Source organism: Cervus canadensis, chromosome 17 (genome assembly GCF_019320065.1).
Source record: "Cervus canadensis isolate Bull #8, Minnesota chromosome 17, ASM1932006v1, whole genome shotgun sequence".
Classification (NCBI taxonomy): domain Eukaryota; kingdom Metazoa; phylum Chordata; class Mammalia; order Artiodactyla; family Cervidae; genus Cervus; species Cervus canadensis.
Genome location: NC_057402.1, coordinates 39,097,668 through 39,120,573, shown reverse-complemented (window position 1 = coordinate 39,120,573; position 22,906 = coordinate 39,097,668). Strand labels below are relative to the sequence as shown.

Below are 22,906 nucleotides of genomic sequence, written 5' to 3'. Positions count from 1 at the left end.
GTTGCTTCCCCAGCAGCCCTGGGAAGGGCGTGTCAGTATCCCATTGGCAGGAGGATCCTGGGGTCACAGAGGGTGCAGCCTCCTCGCGGCTCCCTGCCCTCCCCAGGGTCGAGGAAGGGAAGTAGGCTGGTCCCTACCAGTACCCCGTGAGTCTTCCTATGTGTGTGACCCGCACAGGCTCCCTCTCTTGGTGTGATGGTCGGCCTTGCTGAGGGCTGACAAAGGAAAGACACTCTGTTTGTAAGAGGCTCCGGACTTTTCCCACAGGGGAAATTGTTTCTCAGGGATTTGCAGATGGGTGGCTGGAGCCTGACAGTTGCAGGTATGTTAGTCTCCTGTTGGCACCATAGCAAATGATCCCAAGATTCCCAGCTGGAAACAGCACAGCTGGGCCATCTCACAGCTCTGGGGGCACAAGTGCAGCAGCCTCCATGGGCCCATTTTCTAGGCCTCACAAGGCTGAGGCCAGGTGTCAGCTGGGCTGCATGTTTTCCATAGGCTCAACGGGAGGGCCTGTCCAGTACGTGTCCCACATGTTGGCAGACATCAGTTGCTTGTGGTTTTAGGACTGAGGTCCCATCTCCTCATGGGCTGGCTGCCGAGGCCAGTTCCTGGCTGCTGTGGGCCACCCACCTTCCTGGCTTGCATCCCCTGCGTCCTCTCTAAAGCCAGCTGCATAGATCAAGTCCTTCTTGAGCCACATCTCTCTGACAGATATAAGGGCATGTGATTACATTGGGCCTGCTGGATCATCCAGGATAAACCCCTGACTTAACAGTTAGCTGGGTGGCAACCTTCACTCCATTTGCACGAGCATGGGGGTCACTGCAGGGCCAGCACCCCTCCTAGCACAGTAGATGTCTCCTGCCTGTGCCTACGTGAGGTCGCCACCTCAGTTCAGGGGGGTGCAGTCAGGCCGTGCCATGGTGAGACTCAGAGTCTGCGCCCTGCCCGACGGTGCTCCGCGTGTAGCTCTTGCAGCAGACAGGGCGGGGGCTTTGGAACACTGCCAGCCACGAGGAGGACATCCTGGTAGGGCTGGTCTGTGACCTCTGACCCATCCCCGGTCTCTGGCTCACAGCAGAGATGCTCTCCAGGCCACCTGGCACCTGCATGTCTTTCACGCTGCTCTGAAGTTGGGGCAACTTGGGAGTCATTGATGGGGACCCTGGCAAGGAGTCTTGCTGTGGAGGCCCCTCTGTTTCATTCCATCTCTCCATGGTGTCTCGGGGTGCATCTGCAGAGGTGTGGGTGTGTGGCTGGGACCCCATCTCCCCACCACACTATCAGCCTGTTGCTGGAGGTGCCAGACCCGTGGAAACCTCTGTCCCTGAGATGTGTCTGCATAGCACCTCTTCCATCCTTGGGTCAAAGTCAGCCTGCCCAGGGCAGTGTCCTGCGCAGCCTCTGACCCAGCTGCTTGCTGCACCCCCCCCCCAGGTGACCACGGACCTGCGTCAGCGCTGCACAGACGGCCACACCGGAACCTCGGTCTCGGCCCCTATGGTTGCCGGCATCATCGCCTTGGCCTTGGAAGCAAAGTAAGTTCTCACTTGCCTTCCCTTCTTTACCTTTCTTTTTTCTTCTTTTTTTAAAAAAGGTGTTTAATGTATCAAAATACACATAATTTAAAATTTACCATTTAAGCCATTTTAAGTGTGTAGTTGATGAAGTATATTCACTGTTGTATGACCATCTCTACCACCCCCTGCAGGATGTCCCTCTCTGTCCAGCCAGCTCCTGTCCCCAGGAGACAGCTCTGCCGCAACAAAACACACAGACAGAGCTTAGACAGGAGATGTTCCGTCTCACAGTCCCAGGGCCAGAGGTCTAAGGCTGAGTGTTGCAGGGCTGGTTTCCTCTGAGGCCTCTCTCCTTGGTGTGTCACCTTCCCTCTATGTGCTCACGCAGCCTTCTTTGTGCGTGTGTGTTTGTTCAGTCACTTAGTCATGTCTGACCCTTTGTGACCCCACGGACTGTAGCACACCAGTCTTCCTTGTCATGTATGTGTTTAGATCCTTTGATAAGGATGCCAGTTACACTGGATCAGGGCCCACCGTATGGACCCCATTTCACCTTAACAACCTCTTTATGATCCCATCTCCATGGGCAGTTACATCTGAGGTCCTGGGATTCTGGCTTCCACATGTGACTTTGGGGAAGGGACACAGCTGGCAACCACAGCTGTGTTCTCTGTCTTGGAGTCTGACTCTTCTAGGCCTTCATATGAATGGAGTCACAGTGTTTGCCTATCACTCAGCACAGTGTCTCCCAGGTTTGCCCATGTCACAGCAGATGTCAGGATGTCTTCCTTTTTCAGGCCGTCCTTACGAGTCAAGAGGCTCCTTCCTGTCTCTCCCTTTTTCAAGCTCACAGCCTCCTGCCTTCATAGGGGCACAGGAAGCGGGTGGGTACAAACCTCAAGCCTGCACCACACTCCAGATCACACTTTAGGTCAATACAGCTGCCCTCTGTCAAGGGGGTTCATGAGTGGTGATGATTTATCTGCTTCAAGCCACATAAAAACCCCAAAATTGCCATGTGTTGGATAGGTCCACTTGGCATACGGTCATGGGATCAAAACAGGTTTTAGTTTAAATATCAACAATGGCCCCCAACAACAACCTGTGCCTTTGAAGGAGTCATTTGCTGCAGATGAGATTGTAAGAAGTTGTGTTTGGGTTGCTGAGTCCATCTAATTATGTGTGTTTTGCTTGTTGATTTGCATCAGGAGAAAGAGCATAAAGCTCAAATGCTACCCATTTAACAAAGAAATAGGTAGGTTTGATTTTCAGGCCAAAATGTCAACTTCTGTGTCCTGGGGCTCATTTTAAAAATACTAAGTAGTTATTTGTGTGGAAAGTTGCATTCACATACTTAGTGATTCATTGTTTTATATTTTCTCTCCTCCCTTTTTGGAAATGTGCAAGGAATTTTGTTAGTTGAGGATGCATAGAAAACAAGCCCTGTTTTGTGCTACTCGTTCCATTAAACCTGGCCTATGGACTCATGAACTCCCTGATCGCTATCTCCTCATCATTGTAGCCCATCCTCAGAATTTTACAGATGGCAGGCATCATTAGACACAGTGTCCACTTAGAGCGTGTAAGTGCAAGGGTTGGTCAAGGGAGGAAGGAGTTATAATGGGCACACTGCCAGCCTCAGCTGAGGGGCTTTGGAGGCTCCAGGGCCAGGACTGCTGCTCATGTGTGCAGTGTCTTCCTGGCAAAGCCAGGTCGCCCAGGAGAGGAGAGAAACTCTCCGGCAGGAGGCCAGCAGGCAGCAAGTGACAGGATGAAGGAAGAACCTAGTGTGTGAGAACTGCCCCAAGGGTCAGCAGGGAGTTCAGGGCCGTCTTGGAATGCCACATCAGTCCCTTCTTCATGAGAAACCATGTCCAACACCATTTCTTAGATATGTTTCCATACAACTGTGAGTGTGATTTTATTACTATCATCAGAAAAGAGGTGGGTTTCCCCCTAGGAAAATAGTTTCTCACAGCCTCCCTTTCTGGACCCTCTGTCATCACCACTGAAGCCCAGGCTTCCTGGTGCCTTATGCTAAGCTTCCAGGTGAGGGGAGGCATTCTGCATCCTTGTGGGCCCCATGGTCATGAGCAGGGACCAGCCCAAACAAGCAAGGATGGGGCTGAGGCGGCATCTGCCATCTGGACTACAGAGCCTGTGCCCGGCCTTTCCGTCACGGGGAGCAGTCTGTGCCCAACATCACCGCCAGAGGGCGTGGTCTGCCCCCTCTCCACCAGAGGGTGCGGTCTGCCCCCTCTCCACCAGAGGGTGTGGTCTGTCCCCCCTCTCCACCAGAGGGCATGGTCCCTGCCTGGCCTCTCCACCACAGGGTGCAGCCTGTGCCCCCCTCTCTGCCAAAGGGCATGACCTGTGTCCCCTCTCCACCAGAGGGCATGGTCTGTGCCTGACCTCTCCTTCTGGGGGCGTGGCCTGTCCCTAAACTCTCCAGCAGGGGTCATGTCCTGCAACCGGCCTCTCTGTCAGAGTTGTGGTCTGTACCCACCTCTTTGCCAGAGGACGTGGCCCTGGCCATCTGGGGCCACAGGTCCTCCTCTGACAGTGAGACTGGCTGTGGTCCTCAGGTGGGGCCATGGATGAGCAGGTCAGCTTGTGCCAAGGAAAGTCTGGAAACTGGACCGATGGAAGCAGTTACGATGAGGCAGCCAGGAGGCCAATATCTGGCCAGGGACAAGCACAGTAGAGAGAATGTGGTGAAGTCAGGGGAGGCCAGGGCTAGGACCAGGGAGTGAGAGCCCCCGGAGAGGAGGACACCCCGCCAGGTGAGGACACCCCAAGCTACAGATGAGTGTCTCGGAGGAAAGCAGGTAAAGAGGGGGCGTTTGTTGGGAAAGTAAAACAGTGCAGCTGCTGTTAGAAAAACTGTAATGGCTCCTCAAAAAAATTAAAGAATTATCATGTGATCCAACAATTACACTTGTGGGTGTGCACCCACAGGGATTAAAAGCAGGGGCTCAAAGAAATGTTTTTACGGCCATGTTCGTAGCAGCGTTACTCAATAGAAAAAGGAGGAAGTGCCTCAGGCATTCATCAATAGGTTAGTGTGGTCTGTGCAGCCATGGAATGTAGTTCAGCTTGAGAAGGGAGACCTGACCCCTGCAGCAGAGAGGGCATCACACTGCATGAACTAAGTCAGTCACAGAGGGTCAAATCCCACATGACTCCACTCATGTGAGGCACCTGGATTCACAGAGATGGAAGGTGGTGGGAGTGGGGGCCGGGGATGGGAGAAAGGAGGGGAGTTGGTGCTTGACGGTTGCAGAGGTTCGGTGGCTTAAGATGATCAAGCTCTGGAGGTAAACGGTGGTGATGACTGCACAGCACAGGGGATGTATTTAATGGCACTGAACTGTATGTCTAAGAACCATTCAGATGGTACATTTCGAGTTATGCATGTTTGCAAACACACACACGCGAAGAGCAGGCAGTTGGAAAGATGTTTGTGAGGCAGGTGCTGTTGAGGAGGAGATGTCGAAGGCTGTGTCTGCTCTTGTCTGTGACACAGTCCTAGCACTGTGGACAGAGGGGTCTTGAGAGCTTGTGTTGAGAAGTGTTGAAAAGGCAGGCAAGGATATCTTATCTGTGCATTTTTGGTAGTAGGCCAGTGTTCTTTAAGGAAGTGCTTGTATTCCACACCAGAATGAATATATCATAAAGGTAGAGTAACTAGAATCTCAAATTCTAATGTGTGGCCAGTAGTCCTGGGAGTGGGGTATGGACAGGTGATGGCTGAACTGCCCCAGTACACAGAGCACTCCCTCATGGGATGCAGACCAGTCCAGGTTTTCCCACCACGTGCTAACACACAGTACCATCATCTCATGGATTCAGGGGGATTGTGGCCCAAGGCTGGACTTGCCCCTGTGGGTGTCAGGTCACCTGCTGCACCATCTCATCTCAGGCATTGAGGATCAAAAATGATTCTTGACCAAGAGGGTGTGACATCTACCCTTGCCAAGTGGTGGTGTCTTGGGGTTTCCTCAAGTACAGGAGTGAGGCCAGCCCCTAACGCCCCGCCTCTGACGGACCTGGTGGTCAGCATTGCTGACCGATGTGAGTACAGCTGTCTGTCCTTGTGTCATTGCAGCAGCCAGCTGACCTGGAGGGACGTCCAGCACTTGCTGGTGAAGACGTCCAGGCCGGCCCACCTCAAAGCAAACGACTGGAAGGTGAACGGTGCTGGTCATAAAGGTGCGGCCAAGACTCGGGGGCTGGGCAGGGCCTGTGGGTGACCTCCCAGAGCTTGTATGGGGGAACATGGATTTCTCACACACACACACACACAAAAAAAACCCCAGATGACAGTAATTGTGTGTCACAAGAATGAGGAGCACGAACTTAGTAGTTTAAGGAGAGTACCTATGGTCACTTGTGTATTGGGCTCCCTAAACCTCACAACCTTTGCCACATCAGGGGCCTCGGTACCATTACTAACTTCATGGTTCTCTTTAAATTTTTGCCTTTTTTTTTTTTACACAAAGGAATATATTCTAAAAGAAAACTGTATTACATCTAGTCAGTCATGTGTGTGTGTTAGTAGCTCAGTCATGTCCCACTATTTGTGACCCCATGGATTGTACTCCACTGGACTCCTCTGTTCTTGGAATTCTCCAGGCAAGAATACTGGAGTGGATTGTCATTCCCTTCTCCAGGGGGTCTTCCCAATCCAGGGATCAAACCCAGGTCTCTTGTATTACAGGCAGATTCTTTACCACCTGAGTCACCAGGGAAGCCCCCGTCAGTCATGGGCTTGATGCCAATCACAATAAATGAAATTTGCTTATGTGACACCTGAGGGCAATTTGCACTCTTAGCCCTGAGTAGCTGTCCCTAAGTTTCCACATCTGTACAGTGAAGACACTGAGATGGTTATGTGAGTTACTTTATAACTGTAGAACTTCTGTCAGCAAGTCCTTAATGTTTTAAAAGGGCTGTCTGCCATCACAGATTGGGACTGACCCAGTACTGTGAGCTCAGCCCATGGTCAGGCTTGCAGTCAGGTATGTGAGGCCTCTTGAGCAGGTGGTGATAGGAGTGTGCTCCTGGGTTTGTCTGTCTGTCTTCTTACCAGAGACACTTGAAAACGATTTACATTCAGCCATGGTATATTAAGGAGAACATTTTCCTTTTTCTTAGGGTCAGATCCAACTATTTTGACACCAAGCCTGACATTCCTCTCTGTAAAATATAGGTCAAGTGTTGTCACCCCAAGTTCCAAGAGACGTTCCTTTGATGAGGAGGTTGACTAGACCTGATGCATCCTTGTCTTACAGGGATGTTGGTGGTAGTGGTGTGTTGTAATAGGACCTGACCTACATTTCAGTTTTGGCCTAATTAGTAGGAAAAGGGGTTGTATCTAGCTTTTAACCTTGCCTCCTAACTCTGAAACTCCCCTGCATAGCCAGATTAAACACTGACTCGGGCCAGCCTGTGTGCTGGGTGATGCTGCTTTCCCTGGACGCCCTGGAAATTCCACAGGGAAAGCAAATGGCAAAAGAGAAGAGCGGAGCCTTGTTTGACTGTGTCTACTGCACGTGTGTTTGCATGAGCCACAGTACCTTGGGTCTTGTTTTTGTCATCTGGTTCAAGACTCAGGGAGTTCAGTCACTCAGTTGTGTCTGACTCTTCGCGACCCATGGACTGCAGCTCTCCAGGCTTCCCTTTCCATCACCAACTCCCGGAGCTTGCTCAAACTCATACCCATCAAGTTGGTGATTCCATCCAACCATCTCATCCTCTGTCATCCCCTTCCCATCCTGCCCTCAATCTTTCCCAGGATCAGGGTCTTTTCCAATGAGTCAGTTCTTCCCATCAGGTGGCCACAGTATTGGAGTTTCAGCTTCAGCATCAGTCCTTCCAATGAATATTCAGGACTGATTTCCCTTAGGATTGGCTAGTTTGATCTCCTTGCAGTCCAAGGGACTCTCTTGGGAGCACAGATGCCAAGAATTCCCTTTAATCTAAAGAAACTGGTTCTTATCTCACAGAAAGAAAGTTCTAGACCATCCCAGCATTTCTTTCACTTTGCCCCCAAACGGGACACATTTTCTGGCCCTCACTTCTGGTCTGAAAGAGTTCTGTCCAGAGAGTAAGGCTGCCGGGACCCTGGTGCGTCCTTGAGGGGGCGGGGGCTGCAGCCGGGGCACTCTGGAGCTGGCTATGGCCCCGCAGCTATGGGGGGAAACAGGCAGCCATCCCTGGGCATGGGGGGGCTGGGTCTGAAGGCCCTGTCTTTTCAGTTAGCCACCTCTATGGATTTGGCCTGGTGGATGCAGACGCCCTGGTCGTGGAGGCCAAGAAATGGATGGCGGTGCCCCCGCAGCACACCTGTGTTGCCGTCACTGACAAGAGGCCCAGGTGAGCTCAGCTCCTGCACATTCACTGGGCCCTGCTGGCGGATGTTTGGGGGTTGGGGGGATGGGGGTAGATGTTCACATGTGCATTCCTGTGCTTGTCGATGGGGACACATGTGTGCGCGCCAATGTGTGTGTGTGTGTATGTGTGTGTGTGTGTGTGTGTGTGTACTCGTGTGTATGCTTGGGTGCATACATGTGTGTGCATGTATGTGCACACACTTGTGGTGTGTCTGCATATGTGTCTGCCTTTTTTCCTGTGGATTATGAGACAGGTAGAGGAATCGCTTCTCACTCCAGGACCGTTTCGAGGCCTTTTGCTGTCAATGTTGTTCCCTCTTATCTGTTGCTCCCTCAGCCTGAGCCCCTAAACGAGGACTGGAGATTCTTAGCATGTATTTAGCAGAGCTCCCAGAGGAGGGCGCTGCCCTGCCATCCAGGGTGACGGGCAGCAGGGGCACCTGCCCCAGGGCCCGGGATGGCAGCCCCGCTGCTCCTCTGTTGCAGGCAGGGTCCGGTGACTAGGGAACACCACAGTGTGTCGCTGTGTTTGGGCTCTGATGACTGGAAGCTTTAAGTGCTGGGGTTTAAGCTGCCTCGAGCCATGTTTCGCAGGGTCCTGGCTTCACCTTCCTGCCAAGGTTAAGCACTGCCCTTTGTGTAAGTTATTCTCGGTTGCATTTGTTCATTAAAATTTTTGTTTTAAAATTTTTAGCTGTCAAGTAATCAAAATGGCAAGAACCCTGTTCCATTAGGCTCAAATGTTTCTCCTGAATTCTACTGTTGCCACTGTCCCTTTTACCCTTTTTTAGAGTGTGTGTCTCTAGATCTTAAAATCTGATGAAGAATGGAAGAATGAGATGCATTCCTTTCTAGTATTTACAACCTTTGGAAATTGTGTGTTTTTTAAAAAAAAGATGAGGTGATTGAAAGTGGTTCTTGCTTTGTCAACAAATACAGATCACTCTCTGATGTCGCCTTTTCTTTGAAGGCATCCACTTCTTATAATATGCCCTTTGGCGATAAAATTTTCGGAGAAGTACTTTTTGTTGATGCCTTGTGTGCAGTAGGAATTCAGAAAGTATTTGTTGGATGAATACCACAGTGGGAGCTTTGAAAAAATTACATTTCCCTCCTGATGCTGATGGTAAAGACTGACTGCCAGCTCATCCCTCCAGGCCTGACCAGCTGGTCGGCCAGCAGATAGGTCTCACTCTTGACCCTGGAAGGCATTGCTTTCTCTGGGGAGCCTTAGACTGTCCGATTCAGAAGAAAGTAGAAGGTTCCCTGAGCCTGAGGAGGCCTGTTGCGTTCTTCTGCATGGTTGGTTGGGAGATACCTGGCTCACAGGTCCTCAGGCTCCAGGTTACGTGACGCCTGCCTGGGGCCGCGTCCGGGCTGCAGCCCTTCCCTCCCGCTGGCCTCCCCGTCGGGCGGCTCCTGAATGAAGCATTCTTCTCCTGCCAGAAATAGTTTTAAGATGGGCGAGTGGTGCCTTGGTGGCGCAGGGTTGTTTTTATTTTTATTTTATTTTGTTTTTTAAGTGCTAGTCCATGGAGTCTAGACAGCACGGGTGGAGGGGCGCAGCCGTCACACACAGTGTGACATTGTTTCTGTCCTTTGAGGAGAGAAAGGCCACATACTCCAGCAGACAGGAGAATCACACGTCTGTCTCAAAGGGAAAATCATCTTTGCATTCAGCAGCCTTAGCCTTGCAGGACTAGTCAGCCAACCAGCTGTCCCACACCACAGACTCAGCTGCAGGTTTGGTTGTCCCCAGGGACATGAGGGCCAGCACACGAACACACGGGCCACCAGCCGGGTGCTCCGCATGGAATCACATGCCTGCTTTGGCCTGTGGTCACAGCCTCCTTGCCTGGGTCACTTGAGCTAGGGCGCTCGACACCCCCAGTGCTCATGGCCGGTTCCCTTCGTCAGGTTCTTGTGTAGCTTTGACTAAGCTGCTCGGATGGTTTGGCTTAAAGATGAAAAGGAAGTCTTCCCACACACCTGCTTCTCCTCCCCTGCCTCTCCTTGCTCCCTCTCCACAGATGCTTCTTGGTCCAGGGGTCCCCTAGGATGGCTGTTCATTCTCTCAGCCTCTTTCTGGTTTCTCCTTCTCATGGTGGAATCCAGGAATGCTGTGAGTGTCCTAGACCCAGCTTTAGTGCTTCCCGTGGAGAGCAGAGAGAGAGAGAGGAGAGAGAAGAGAGAGACAGAGAGAAAAGGAGAGGGAGACAGGGAGAGAGAGAGAGACAGGGAGAGAGAGACAGCGAGGGGGAAGAGGGGGCCTCCTTGGGCATCTTGTGCAGACCTTTGTACCCACATGGGACTCGTTTCCCTGCCCTCCCTCCTGAGTGGAAAGACAAGTCCACCCCAGTGTGAACTTCAGAGAACCGTGTTCACTGGGATTAAGTGCAGGCATCCTGGCAAGTCTGCAGTGATGTCAGTGAGGTCATGTAGGGTTGTGGTCCAGAGGCTTGGGTGTCCCTGGTCACGTGCAGGGCAGGAATAGAATACCAACACCTCTCCACCCTTGTCCACCCCTCAGTCCTCCCTGGGGTATGTCCTGTCCAGGGAGACGGTTCCCCTGACAGTGAGCAGAGGAGTCCTGGGACTGCCCTTTCTGCAGATCCAGCCTATGCTCAGACATGGGTGTCATGCCCCCTGTGCCCTGGAGGACTGCTTAGGCCCCGCTGGTGTCCCTCTGCTGGCGGGCTCTGTCCAGCACCACCCCGGACCTGAGTCAGGCTCGGGCCAGAGGGGCAGAGGGCCAGCAGCGCAGCAGAGAGGTGGTGATGGGGGCAGGGGGCAGGCTGCCATCAGGGACTGTCGGGGGAGCTGTCAGTTATTCTCTGCAGAAAGGCCATGCTGACCCCCTTGTCTGGACGCTATGCATCCAGGGTCTGGCAGTGGGGGGGGGGGCGGCAGCCTGTGTCTGTCATCATCCCTGAAGTTCATGGAGTAGGCCATGGAGCCACCAGGAGAGGCCAGGAGAGAGGTGCCCTTGGGAGTGGGCTGGTGAGGAAGGAGAGGGGCCAGGCCTCCCCTGCTCCCCAGGGGCCGGCCCTCCCCTCACCCTTCAAGGGCCAGCCCTTTCCCCACTCCTGTTCCCAAACACTGATCTCCAGATCTCCCTGGGCCACCTGATTATAGCCTTCACCCACCCCCACCCCGGAGCAGCCCCCGGCACCCACAGAACAGGCATAAGGGCCAAGCATGGCTGGGCGGCTGTCAGCGAGTATGGAGTCTTGGCCCAGCAGGAGGGCAAGTCCCTTGACCTCACTGGGCACATTCATGTTTGAGAATGACTTGTATAGGCCATACAGGTGACACCGTGGAAACACAAGTGGAGGCCCAGCCTCTGTTGTAATGTGCAGGTACACGAGGATGGCATTCTTGACTGGTCTTGGGTACAAACGGTTTAAACCTCCTTAGAAGTTTCTGTCAATTAATGGAAAGTAAATAGGGTCATGACCAGTGTCATCTGCCTGTGCAAAATTATTTTAAAGTCTAGGGGTGTCAGACAGAAAAGGGTGAAATGACACTTTTATAACCTTTCTAAAAGTGAAAATCAACCTTAGTATAATTCCCATGAATGAAAAAGAGTCCCTTTTTAGAATTTTAAGAATCTTATCTGACCCATAGGATTTTCTAGCTAGCATGTCCCTACATCTTTAAAGACCCAGCTACAGCTGGACAGTTGATGACATCTGTGCCTCCCAACTCCATCCTGAAGGACAGCCAGGCTCTTCTAAAGCAAGAGGAATTGATCTGCTCGTCTTTGGTTTCAGCAGGTTTGAAAGTTTACCATCCAGATAGTGTGTAGGTTAGTGTGGCTTGTCTTTTATTAAAGAACTCACCCACCATGCAAAGATACTTCAAAACTAAAAGCTTTGACTCAGGGTTATCTCCAAAGCAGAACATCTATTTCTAGATGTTCAAGAATTAACTGAGCATTAACCACATGCTGTTTACTCTTCTGGCATCTCGTTAAACCAGACCACATGTGATGGTCTTTTTATAACAGCTCTGCTTATAAATATGTAGTGGGTCGATGGGTGATGATTATCAGGCGCTTACTGTGTGCCAGCCTTTGTTCTAAGCACTGTGTGGATGGATTCACTCATTCAAAACCCCCAACACGGGTGTGAGGTTTGGAAATTATTATTATTTTTTTTTTAATTTGGCTGCACTGAGTCCTCATTGCTGTGCAGGCTTTTATGCAGTTGTGGTTCACGGGCTTCTCATTGCAGTGGCTTCTCTCGTTGCAGAACATGGGCTCCAGAGCACAGGCTCCTTAGTTGTGGTGCATGGGGTTAATTGCTCCACAGCTTGTGGGATCTTCCCAGATCAGTGTTGAACCCGTGCTCCCTGCAGTAGAAGCACGGAGTCTTAACCAATGGAATGCCAGGGAAGTCCAGTGCTCCCTGCTTCTGAGATGAGTATTGGAACTTGGATGATACAGTTGTCCTCATTGTTCTAGGAAGTCACCATAGTTGTGTTCTAAGAAATCACCATAGACACTGGAGAGATACAGGTGAGGTTCCCAGGGGTTCTGAAACACTCTGGGCCAGGATGCAGGTCTGGGCTTGAAACTAAGCTAGAGGGGTCTTCCAGGTGGGAGTGCAAAGTGAGGCAGACCTGGGAGATGTTACGGGTTCAGTTCCAGGTCACTGCAATAAAACAAGTCACGTGAACTTTTTGGTTTCCTGATGCATACAGAAGTTACATTTCCAATATACTGTAGTCTGTTGTGTACAAAAGCACTGTGTCTAAGAGGACAATGTACCTACCTTAGTAAGAAGTACTTTACTGCTAAAGAGAAAAAAAAAAGACTTTTACTGCTAAAAAAGAAAAAGACTCACCATCATCTGAGCCTTCAGTGAGTCGTAATCTTTTTACAACAGTACATCAGACATCACCAGAACTTTATTAAATGTGTGAAAACTTCAAAGTTCATTGAAGAGTTTGAAATATTATGACAATTGCCAAAATGTGACAGAGATACATGAAGTGACCAAATGCTTTTGGAAAAGTGTTGCCGACAAACTTGGCTGCTGCGGGGTTACCACAGACAATTTGTAAAGCACAGCAGTGGAGGGAGGTCCCTGTGCTGACTGCCATGGCCTCCCAGCTTGAGCACAGTGGAGGGGGCAGAAGTCACCCTTGCTGCTGCCCGGCTTCTCCTGCTTTTCCCCAACACTTGGTTTACTCAAAAACAGTTCTGCCTCTGGTTCTGAACATCACTTGGACGCCCTAAGATTATAAGCACTGTGACTAGGTGAGTGCCTTGAATTTAGTAAATTGGGAACTTGTCTCGACAGATATACGAGCAATTAGATGGTGTCATGTACCAGAAAAAGCTGAATGCAAGATCTAGGAAGTGATTATGAGCCTTCGGGCTCGTCGCCCTTCCCCACCTTCCCTGAGCGGGGAGCTGTTGAGGGGCGTAGGATGAAGGAACACCTGGAGGGTCCAGCATTGAGTCTGGCACAGTTCAGCAGGAAGGGACACATCTCTGTCCCGAGAGCCCTTTTCCAGGAGGGCAGCCCCCACAGCTTGAATATCACTGGGTCTGAAGGGACCTCAAGTCCTCAGGTTCCCTGGGGTCCTGGAGAGATGACTTTGTGCACAGATGACAGTTTCAGAGTTTAGTAGCAGAAGAATGTTCTCAGTTATCTTGGGAGTTTTATGATCTCTCTAGATCAGCTTTTGTGATTAATGTGCAGCTTACCTGCATTTGTGTTTCTGTGCATGATTTAACTGAAACCCCGCAGCTTCTGTGCTCATCCTGGCCAGTCTGTGTGCCCTCAGAGAGGGCTGGCATCTGGAGCCCCTGAGAGGCTCTGCCAACCTCAGTGAGGACACCACATTCCCTAAAATGCACTTTCCTCTTGGGGCATCAGCTGCAAGGCCAGGCTGGGGAGGCAGCTGTGGGGGGTGTGGGGGTCTTCACTCCTGTTCCTGTATCCTGAGGTCAGGCCCCTCACCACTGGTAGTGGGGTTTCCTGGGTGGGATGCATTTCTAGAGCAGGGTGATTGCTCCCCATTCTAGCTGGCAGATGGTTGGGGGTGGGAGCTTGGTTCTGACTTTGTGTTTGTTTCACCCCCGTCTTGCTTTTCAGCTGAGGAAAATATAGGGTTTCTTTGTGAGTCTTCACAGGGGAGTGTCCACCACCCCCTTCCCCAGCACCCACATTGCCTCCTCAATGCAGGAGGTGGGAATAGTTTACCTGGAGATGAGTGAATGTCCGTGGGGCTGGGCAGGGCTGTTGACCACTAAACACTGACAGTAAAACATGGGAGAAGCACTGGGAGAAGTAAGCATCTCTCAGTCAGTTTACGATGTATACAAGTCATGTTTTCAAATATTTAGAGAGCCTCTGGGGAAATTGCATCACTGTTTATAAATGTTTTGATTGTTTTTATGACTCAGGCCCTATTGAGCCAAGCGATTTAATTCCGGAGACACTGAGCCCACACGGGAGCTCCCTCTGGGGGAAGCCCCCTCCCCAGAGGGAAGTCAGGCATAGTGGAAACAGCGCTCCCCGCGGTAAACTGAGTGTTGGCCCAGCGTCGCAGAGTTGCTCCTGCGCTGCTGGGCAGAGGGTGGCCTTTCTTAAGCTCACAGGCCGTCAGGGTGAGCTGTGCAGGTGAAGCATCGGCCAGTGGCCTGGCCTGGCTCTGCAGCAGTGTCAGGGGAAGGCTTGTCTGCTCCGTCTGGGGAGTGGGTGAGAAAACCCTGGAGGAGCTGAGCCCTGAGGGATCGGGATATGGTGCCTATGCCCAGAATCCACCCCAGATGGTAAACTCCCCTGGGTTTGTTCAGAGAACAAACTTCCTTTATGGGGTGGAGGAGGGAGGGCCAGCCTTCCAGCAGGAATGTCCAGAGCAGACTTCCCGTCCAGCCTCCATGAAGAGTCCTCTGGGCCAGTCACCATGGCCTCCACCAGTGACCCCAGGTCCCTTGTCCCTCTCCTACTTCCTGGCTTCTTGAACGTGACTGTGGGTCCATGCAGACATCTGTGTAGGACAGGGTGGCTCAGGTAGACGCAGGGGACTCAGAGCCTCACAGGTGTCCATGTGTCCCAGCTCTGCCCCTCCACAGGTCTGTGACCTCTCTGGGTTAAATGGGTCAGTCCTTGTCAGTATTCAGACCAGGGGCCAGTGCCTGGCGTGTAGTCAGCTCAGGAAGTGTTTGCTGTTGTTAGCATTCAGCATCATGACCTGTATCTTCAAGGCCAGTCTTTGAGACAGAGCGGTGGGGTTTTAAAGCCTCTCATACCCCAAGTTGCTCAGGAGACTAGCCCCCACACTGAGGGTGTGGAATTCTGGGTGTGCAGGCTGAGTCTGCACAGGAAGACACTCTTTAAGTCTCTGTGAGCTAATCCCAGAATGATCAACCCTTTTAGGGCAGGTGATGTGACTCTGACAGGCGTGTCTAAGAGGGGGACACAAGGGGCTTTGGCCGGGAGGCCTGTCCTATCCCCTGGTGCACAACTTAGGGGTTTGGAGCCCCACACTAAGCCCTCCCCGCACCCCTGGCAGGAGCATCCCGGTGGTGCAGACGCTGTGGACCAGCGCCCTGACCACTGCCTGCGCCGACCACACAGACCAACATGTGGGCTTCCTGGAGCACGTGGTGGCCCGCGTCTCCATCTCCCACCCGCGCCGTGGGGACCTGCAGATCCACCTGACATCCCCCTCTGGGACCAGGTCTCAGCTGCTGGCAAAGAGGTGAGTCCAGGTGGGCAGGGGCTGGGGGGCGAGGGGATGGGGTCCAGAGGGGTTGGCTGGGCGAGGGGTAGGTAGGGGCTGAGTGCAGCTCAGTGTCACAGGGCTCTGCAAGGCGCCAGCATGTTGAGGGCTCTGGAGACACACACACACAGCCCCCCAAACCTGAGAAATAGCCTCCTGCAGTCTAGCCTTCAGACCCATCCAGAACCTTTTCCACTTTTGGCTGCGGGCAGTGATAGAGGCTTTGGCTGTTTGGTGGAGAGATGCTTGCCCCTGCTGGGCTCCCCCTCGTAGCACAAGGGTGACAGTGGTGTCTCCCTTCTGGAGGGGGCCCGGGCCACCTTGTGCACCTGGGGACCAGTGTGGGCACAAGCATTTGAGGATGCCAGCTGGCAAGCTGCAGCTTTGTGCTATTTTGCAACCAGAGTTGTTGTTAGAACTTTTAGAGGTTTCCTTTAAAAATCCACAAGTCTAGTCTTCTTGAGAAGTTGGAAGCTGTCCAGTAGCAGGCTTGCATTCCATGGGCAGCCACTCACTAGGGCGCCCAGGGCCTGTCCCTGCACCAGCTGAGGCCGGGCGGGGCTGCTCATCTCCCGGCCATTGCCCGGCCCTCTTGAGGTCACCTCTCGGGCATGGACTGTGGGACCCAGAGACCAGAGCTTGCAGCCTGCTCCTCCATGGGCCAGCAGGCCCAGGGGGCTGCCACTGCTCCTTGGCTCTGGAGGCATCCTTAGGTTCCTGCATCTCAGCTGGCAGAGTTACGAGGACTAGATGTGATGACCCAATGGAAGTGCTGGCTCAGACTCTGTGCTCCTCCCCTCCTGACTCCCACTCCTTGCTCAGGCCCAGGGTGGGAGCCCTGGGATGAGAGGGCTATGAACCTGGGCTCACCTGGTTCCTAGCTGCCCATGCCTTGGGTCATGCTGAGCCCAGGCCATCATCTGAGTCTTGGGAGTTGGGTCTTTCCAGGGCAGGCTGTGGGATTACAGCAGGGGTCTCTGTTTCAGGATCCAGTCAGTTTTTGACCTCTCAGCTAAGATCAAGTGTGGGATCGATCACCGTCTACTCTATTTTTGATCTTGCTTAATTCAGCGGCTTTTCCAGGTTTTTAGGTTTCTTTTTGCTTCGAGTAAGCAGATGTCTTCAGTCCCTCAGTCCCAGAAAGAGCTTGTCTTTATTCTACATTCATCGGGTGTCATATGTGAAGATCAGCCTTGACCTTGGTGGTTTCTTAGAAGAAAGTATCAGTTTTCCCCTCCCCACACTGTTTGTGTAGAGCTTGCTCCCTTTGTAAACATTTCTGCAAGGTGGAGGTTTAGAGAATCCCCAACTGGGAATTGAGTCTGACATTACATGAAACATCTGAGTTTCTGATGAACAGTAAAGGGCCCCTACACAGTAGAGGTAGAGATAGACAGGTTGTGAAGGAAGAGTGAGGTGAGGAGCCTGGAAACCTTTCTTCTCAGGGTCTGAGGGCTGGAGATAGAGGGCGCCCGTGAGCTGCTCCCTGTTTCTGCCTGCTTGAGAAGCAAGCTTGAGAAAGTGGACCCAGGCCAGAGGTCCAGCAGGAAGGCCCGACGGGGTCGTGCACCTGTGGGGACCTAGAGGGGTGAGGCCAGTGCTCAAGGGTGTTTCCTCTCCCCTCATGCACCTGTGGGAACTCGGGAGTGAGAACAGTGCTCAGGGTGTCTCCTCTCCTCATGTGCACCTGTGAGGATCTGGAGGTGGGGACAGTGCTCAGAGGTATCTCCTCTCTTCATGTGTACCTGAGGGGACCTCCTAAGCCCTGGGGCCCAAGCGAGGGTATGTTCTCCACGGGGCTGGGCAGTGGTTCACGTTCCTCATTCCTATCTTCTGGAGAACAATGCTGCTCTCAGACAAAGTGAGCGTTTCCTTCACTCCACAAGTTGGCATTTGGAAGGGCCTTCTCCATAACACCCTTGCGGCTTTGCAGGAAGGAATGGTGTGGCCCCACTGCCATCAGTTTCCAGTGTCCAGGAACTGGGGTCACAGCTCTGTGGAACCCTCCTGGGGTGGAGCATGGGGGTGCTTGTTGGTGATAGAGAGAACCCAGGACAGGAGAGGGCATTTCAGCCCTGCCAGTCACTGGAGGGGGCCTTGCAGCAGATCCTTGGGCCTGGAGTCGTGTGAGAGCTAGGGTGGGGGAGGAGCCCACCACTGGTGGAGCCCCATCTCATGCTGGGCGCCACCAGTGCCACTTGGCTGCCTTCCTCAGTGAGCGCTTGGGGACCCGCCAAGGTTGAGGGTGCAGGCACCTTGCAGGGTGGTGCTGCACAGCCAGGGTCCACCCACCATCCCTTCTGGGCCCCTCTGGACTGACCCCACCACTCTGATTGCAGATTGCTGGATCATTCCAACGAAGGCTTTACAAACTGGGAGTTCATGACTGTGCACTGCTGGGGAGAGAAGGCCGAGGGGGAATGGACACTGGAAATCCAAGACATGCCGTCCCAGGTCCGCAACCGGGAGAAGCAAGGTCAGTGGCTCCTGGGATGGTCCCAGCACCTCCTGTGTTTCAGCCCTGTGGTTAACCCTAGACTTGACTCAACCACAGTACCTCAACCACTCTTTGCTTTTTCTTTGAGGTAAAGTTTACATCATATAAATTTCACTGCTTTAATCGTTTTTTAAGTGTACAGTTTAATGGCTTTCGGTACATTCACGGTATTGTGCAGCCATCACACCATCTAATTCCAGAACTTGGTCATCATCCCAGTGGGGAGTCCCTACATGTTCAACAGTCACCCCACTCCCCACCCCTCGCAACCCTAGCAGCTCCTAACCTATGTTCTATTTCTGGACTTGCCACTTTTGGACATTTCATATAAAGGGAATCACAGTGTTTGTGACCTTTTCTCACTGGCTTCTTCTGTGTAGCATCATGTTTCAGGGTTCATCAGTATTATAGCCAGTGTCAACACTTCATTCCTTATTACGACTAACTACTCTCCCATTGTATTGATGGACCGCATTTTGCTTATTCATTCATCACTTGATGGACAACTGGGGTTTTTTTCTCTCTTCATACCTACTAATATTATGAATATCCATGTACAAGTTTTTGTGTGGACATGTGTTTTTAGTTCTCTGGGCCCTGTACCTAGGAGTGGGATTCCTGGGCCATATGGTAAATCTGTATTTAACTTTTTGAGGAATTGCTGGGAAATTTGACAGTGGTCAGACAGTTCATGTCATCAAGATAGGAGGATTTTAAGTTCCCTACCAGCACTTTCTTTTGTTATAACCATCCTAGTGGATGAAAAGTGGTGTCTCACTGTGGTTTTGATTTGCATTTCCCTAATGATTAGTGATGTAGTGCATGTTTTCATGTGCTTATTGGCCACTTTATCCCTTCTTTGGGGAAATGTCTGTTCAAGTCATTTGTCCACCTTTAAACTGACTTGTTTGTCTTCTGTCATCAAGTTAGAGGATATTTTGGACACTAGACCCTTACCAAACAATGCAATTTGCAAACCTTTTCCCCCAGTATGTGGGTTGTTTACTTTATTAATAGTGCCCTTTGATGCAGCCATTTTTTGATTTGAGGAAATTCAATTTATTTTTTCTAGTTTTGCTTCAGTTTTAACATCATGTTGAAACCATTGCCTAACCTGAGGTAACGAAGCTTGAAAACTGTTTTCTTCCAGGAGTTTTATAGTTTTAGCTCCTTGGTTTAGAACTTGGGTCTGGTTTTAATCACTTTTTGTGTATAGTGTGAGGTGAGAGTCCAAGTTCCTTCTTTTGTGTATGGAGGTCCTGTTGTCCCAGCACCATTTTTTGGAAAGACTGTCCTTCCCCAGAGCAGTGTAAACACCTGCTTTCTAGCTCTGGACTTGTCTGACCTGCTGGACTTGGGGAACAGGGACACCCCCTTCAGTGTCTAGACCATCTGCCCAACCCTGCAGTGGCCCCTGGGGTGGGTTCATGTGTGTTAGCTCCACCTGTAGAGACACCACTCTTGAGGTGGCCTTTGTGGGAACAGGGTGTCCAGTGAGTGTCGACAAGCCTCACGCCCTGCTCCCTGTGCAGGGCAGGAACAGGCCCCCAGTCTCAGCTGTCCGGGTGGAGCCAGCGTTGGTTCCGTTGGCTCTCTGCACATAGAGGGGCCAGGAGGGGAAGAGTGAGGGCCAGGTCCTGAACCATGCAGGTCAGCATGGTGGGGCCCCAGACAGTGACCTAGGACGACCAGGGGTTCCCCCGATGCTGACCCCAAAGCCCAGGAGAAACTCGGGCCTATGAGCCACCTCGAGAATGTGGTCAGTGCTGGGCATGCCATTCCCTCACTGGTCATCAGGTCAGGGTGGCCCCTGGGCACCAGGTCTCCATTGGCCTCAGGGCCAGGAATACAGCAGCAACACAGAGCCACCACCCTCAGAAAATGTGGCCAGTCCTTCCTCTGCCATGATCCCTAGAACCAGTGCGTGGGGCACCAGACTGCGGATCAGTACTGTGCATTTCAGTCCCCTCCATTCTCTTCATCTTAATTGCTTAAGAAAGAAAACAACCAATTCACTTCAGGGGTGCGCTGGATGACAGCACTCCATGAGTGGAACCAGACCCGGGCTGGTTGAGTAACTGAGTCCTCAAATGACTCCCTCCCTCCAACAGTGCTCGCCTCCTGTCATTCTCAGCCTGGTTTGTGTCATGTTTTAAAACTTTTTTTCTTTCACCTGAGGAGGAGATTGTTTACCTTCTTAGTTCCTCACTCCCTCCGCAGGCCAGGTTAGGAGTTCAATGGAGTACAAACCCCGCTCACAGCTGGGTTGCCTCTGCCCTTGGCATTTCAGTTGATCCCTGTTCAGCACATCCTTATCAGTCCTGACCCAGAGGTTTCCTTCATTATCCCTCTGGCCAGTCTTCACCTATCTGGCTTTAGGATGTTTGTGGTTGGGTTTTTTGCTTTTAAGTGTTGCAATTAGGAGATAAAAATCAAATGAAATAACAAAGGCTAACAGGTGCCTGGAACCTGGAGCTTCACTGTGCACCAGGGTCAGGGCTCCTCCCTTCTCCCTGGCCTGAGGCTCCAGGAGGCACTTGACTTCTGAGACCTCACTGTGACCCACGGGTGTGGACGTGGCCCTATATTTTTTTTAACTCACCAGAGCTCTTGAAACACAATAGGCATTTAGAATAGATGGTTATCAATCTTAAAGAGTTTTTCTATATACTCTCTGCCTGGCTTCAGTATCATTAATTAATCCATTCTTAACAAACCTATAATTTTAACACACTCCCAGCAAATATCACCTTGAAACTAAGGGATGGAGAGTTGCTTGACTGAATGATCATGAAGTTTTCTGAAAGAGTAGACTAGGGAAAAATATTCTGAAAGAATTAAATGCAGATGTTTAAACATATTTTCAAACTATAACAATTAAAAAGCTGTGGCACTCGTTATTAGATAAAGACAAATCAAAACTACACTGAGGTATCACCTCACACCAGTCAGGATGGCTGTCATCAAAAAATCGACAATAAATGCTGGAGAGGAGGTAGAAAGAAGAGAACCCTCCTGTACAGTTGGTGGGAATGTGAATTGATACAACCACTATGAAGAACAGTATGAAAATTTCTTAAGAAACTAGGAATAAAACTACCATATGATGGAGCAATCCCACTACTGGGCATACACCCTAAGAAAATCATAATCAAAAAAGACATGTATACTCCAGTGTTCATTGCAGCATTATTTACAATAGCTAGGACATGGAAGTAATCTACATGTCTATCAACAGATGGATGGATAAATTAGCTGTGGTACATATACACAGTGAAATATTACTCAGCCATAAAAAGGAATGCCTTTGAGTCAGTTCTAATGAGGTAGATGAACCTTGAGCCTGTTAAACAGAGTGAAGATAAACAAATATCATATATTAATGTGTATGTGTGGAATCTAAAAGGTACTGAGAACCTGTTTGCAGGCCAGCAATAGAGATGCAGACAGAGAGCAGACTTGTGGACACAAGAGAGGAAGGAGTGGGAGGGACAAACTGAGAGAGTAGGATTGAAGCATATACACTACCATATGTAAAACAGATAGCCAGTGGGAAGCTGCTGTATGTAGCATAGGGAGCTCAGCTCGGTGCTCTGTGATGACCTAGAGGGGTGGGAGGTGGGAGGGCACTTCAGGAGGGAGGGGACATGGGGACACTTATGACTGATTCATGTTGCTGTATGGCAGAGGCCAACACAGTATTGTAAAGCAGTTATCCTCCAATTAAAAATAAAATTTTTAAAAAACTGTGGCATTGGTGCCAAAATAGACAGATGAGGCAAGGGGACCACAGCCAGGCCATGTATACACACTGAGTGCAGTGTTTCTAACTGGTGGCGCAAAAACAAAGTGTTGGATAAAAGCTATTGACTGTTGGTGCACCATTTGGAAAGGAAATCATTATCTTGGTGGATTTAGACACATACAAGTAGAAACTTCTGTTTGGCAAAAAATACCATAATATTAAAATTAGAAAAATATTTACAAAATATTTTGGACAAACTCGAGTCATTCACAGATGGCCTTTTTCACTTGTCTGTAGCCCAAGGACTGCACACTGTTTCTGGTTTCTGTGCCAGCAACTCAGTTCTGCCATTGGAGTGCAAAAACAGGCGCAGGAAATACACAAATGAAGACCATACTTGTCCTAACAACTTTACAGAAACAGGAGGTGGGATATACCGCCTGCCTTGTTCTTTTTTCTCAGGATGCTTTGGTAGTTCTGGGTCTTCTCCAGTTCCATATAAATTTTAGGATTATTTGTTCTAGCTCTGTGAAAAGTACCATGGGTAATTTGATAGGAATCGCATTAAACTTGTAGATTGCTTTGGGTAGCATGGCCATTTTAACGTTGTTAATTCTTCCAGTCCAAGAGCATGGGATATCTTTCCATTTCTTTGAATCATCTTCCATTTCCTTTATTAATGTTTATAGTTCTCAGCGTGTAATTCCTTCACCTTCTTGATCAGGTTTAGTCCCAAGTATTTTATTTTATTTTTCAATGTGATTTTGAAAGGGGTTGTTTTATTTTTACATTTCCTTTCAATATTTCATTGTTAGTGTAAAGAAATGCAACCTATTTCTGTATGCTAACACTGCATTCTGCTACCTCACTGAACCTGTTTATCAGTTCTGATAGTTATTGGGTTTACTAAACTGAGCCTTCAGGGTTTTCTATAGATAGTTCCATATCATCTGCATGTAATGGCAGATTTACCTCTTTATGTCAAGAACTTGCTGTGAGAATAAGC

At 50.6% G+C, this 22,906-nt stretch overlaps 1 protein-coding gene across 3 annotated transcripts in view; it reads left to right on the top strand.

The window, feature by feature from the left end:
* Window positions 1-22,906, top strand: part of PCSK6 (proprotein convertase subtilisin/kexin type 6) — a 165,852-nt gene that overhangs the window by 109,135 nt on the left and 33,811 nt on the right. For all 3 annotated transcript variants that reach the window (XM_043489645.1, XM_043489643.1, XM_043489644.1), the window contains 5 exons: window positions 1,441-1,541; window positions 5,632-5,735; window positions 7,784-7,901; window positions 15,449-15,637; window positions 17,998-18,134. In XM_043489645.1, the coding sequence (XP_043345580.1) occupies window positions 1,441-1,541; window positions 5,632-5,735; window positions 7,784-7,901; window positions 15,449-15,637; window positions 17,998-18,134 (649 nt within the window). The remainder of the gene's footprint in view (window positions 1-1,440; window positions 1,542-5,631; window positions 5,736-7,783; window positions 7,902-15,448; window positions 15,638-17,997; window positions 18,135-22,906) is intronic.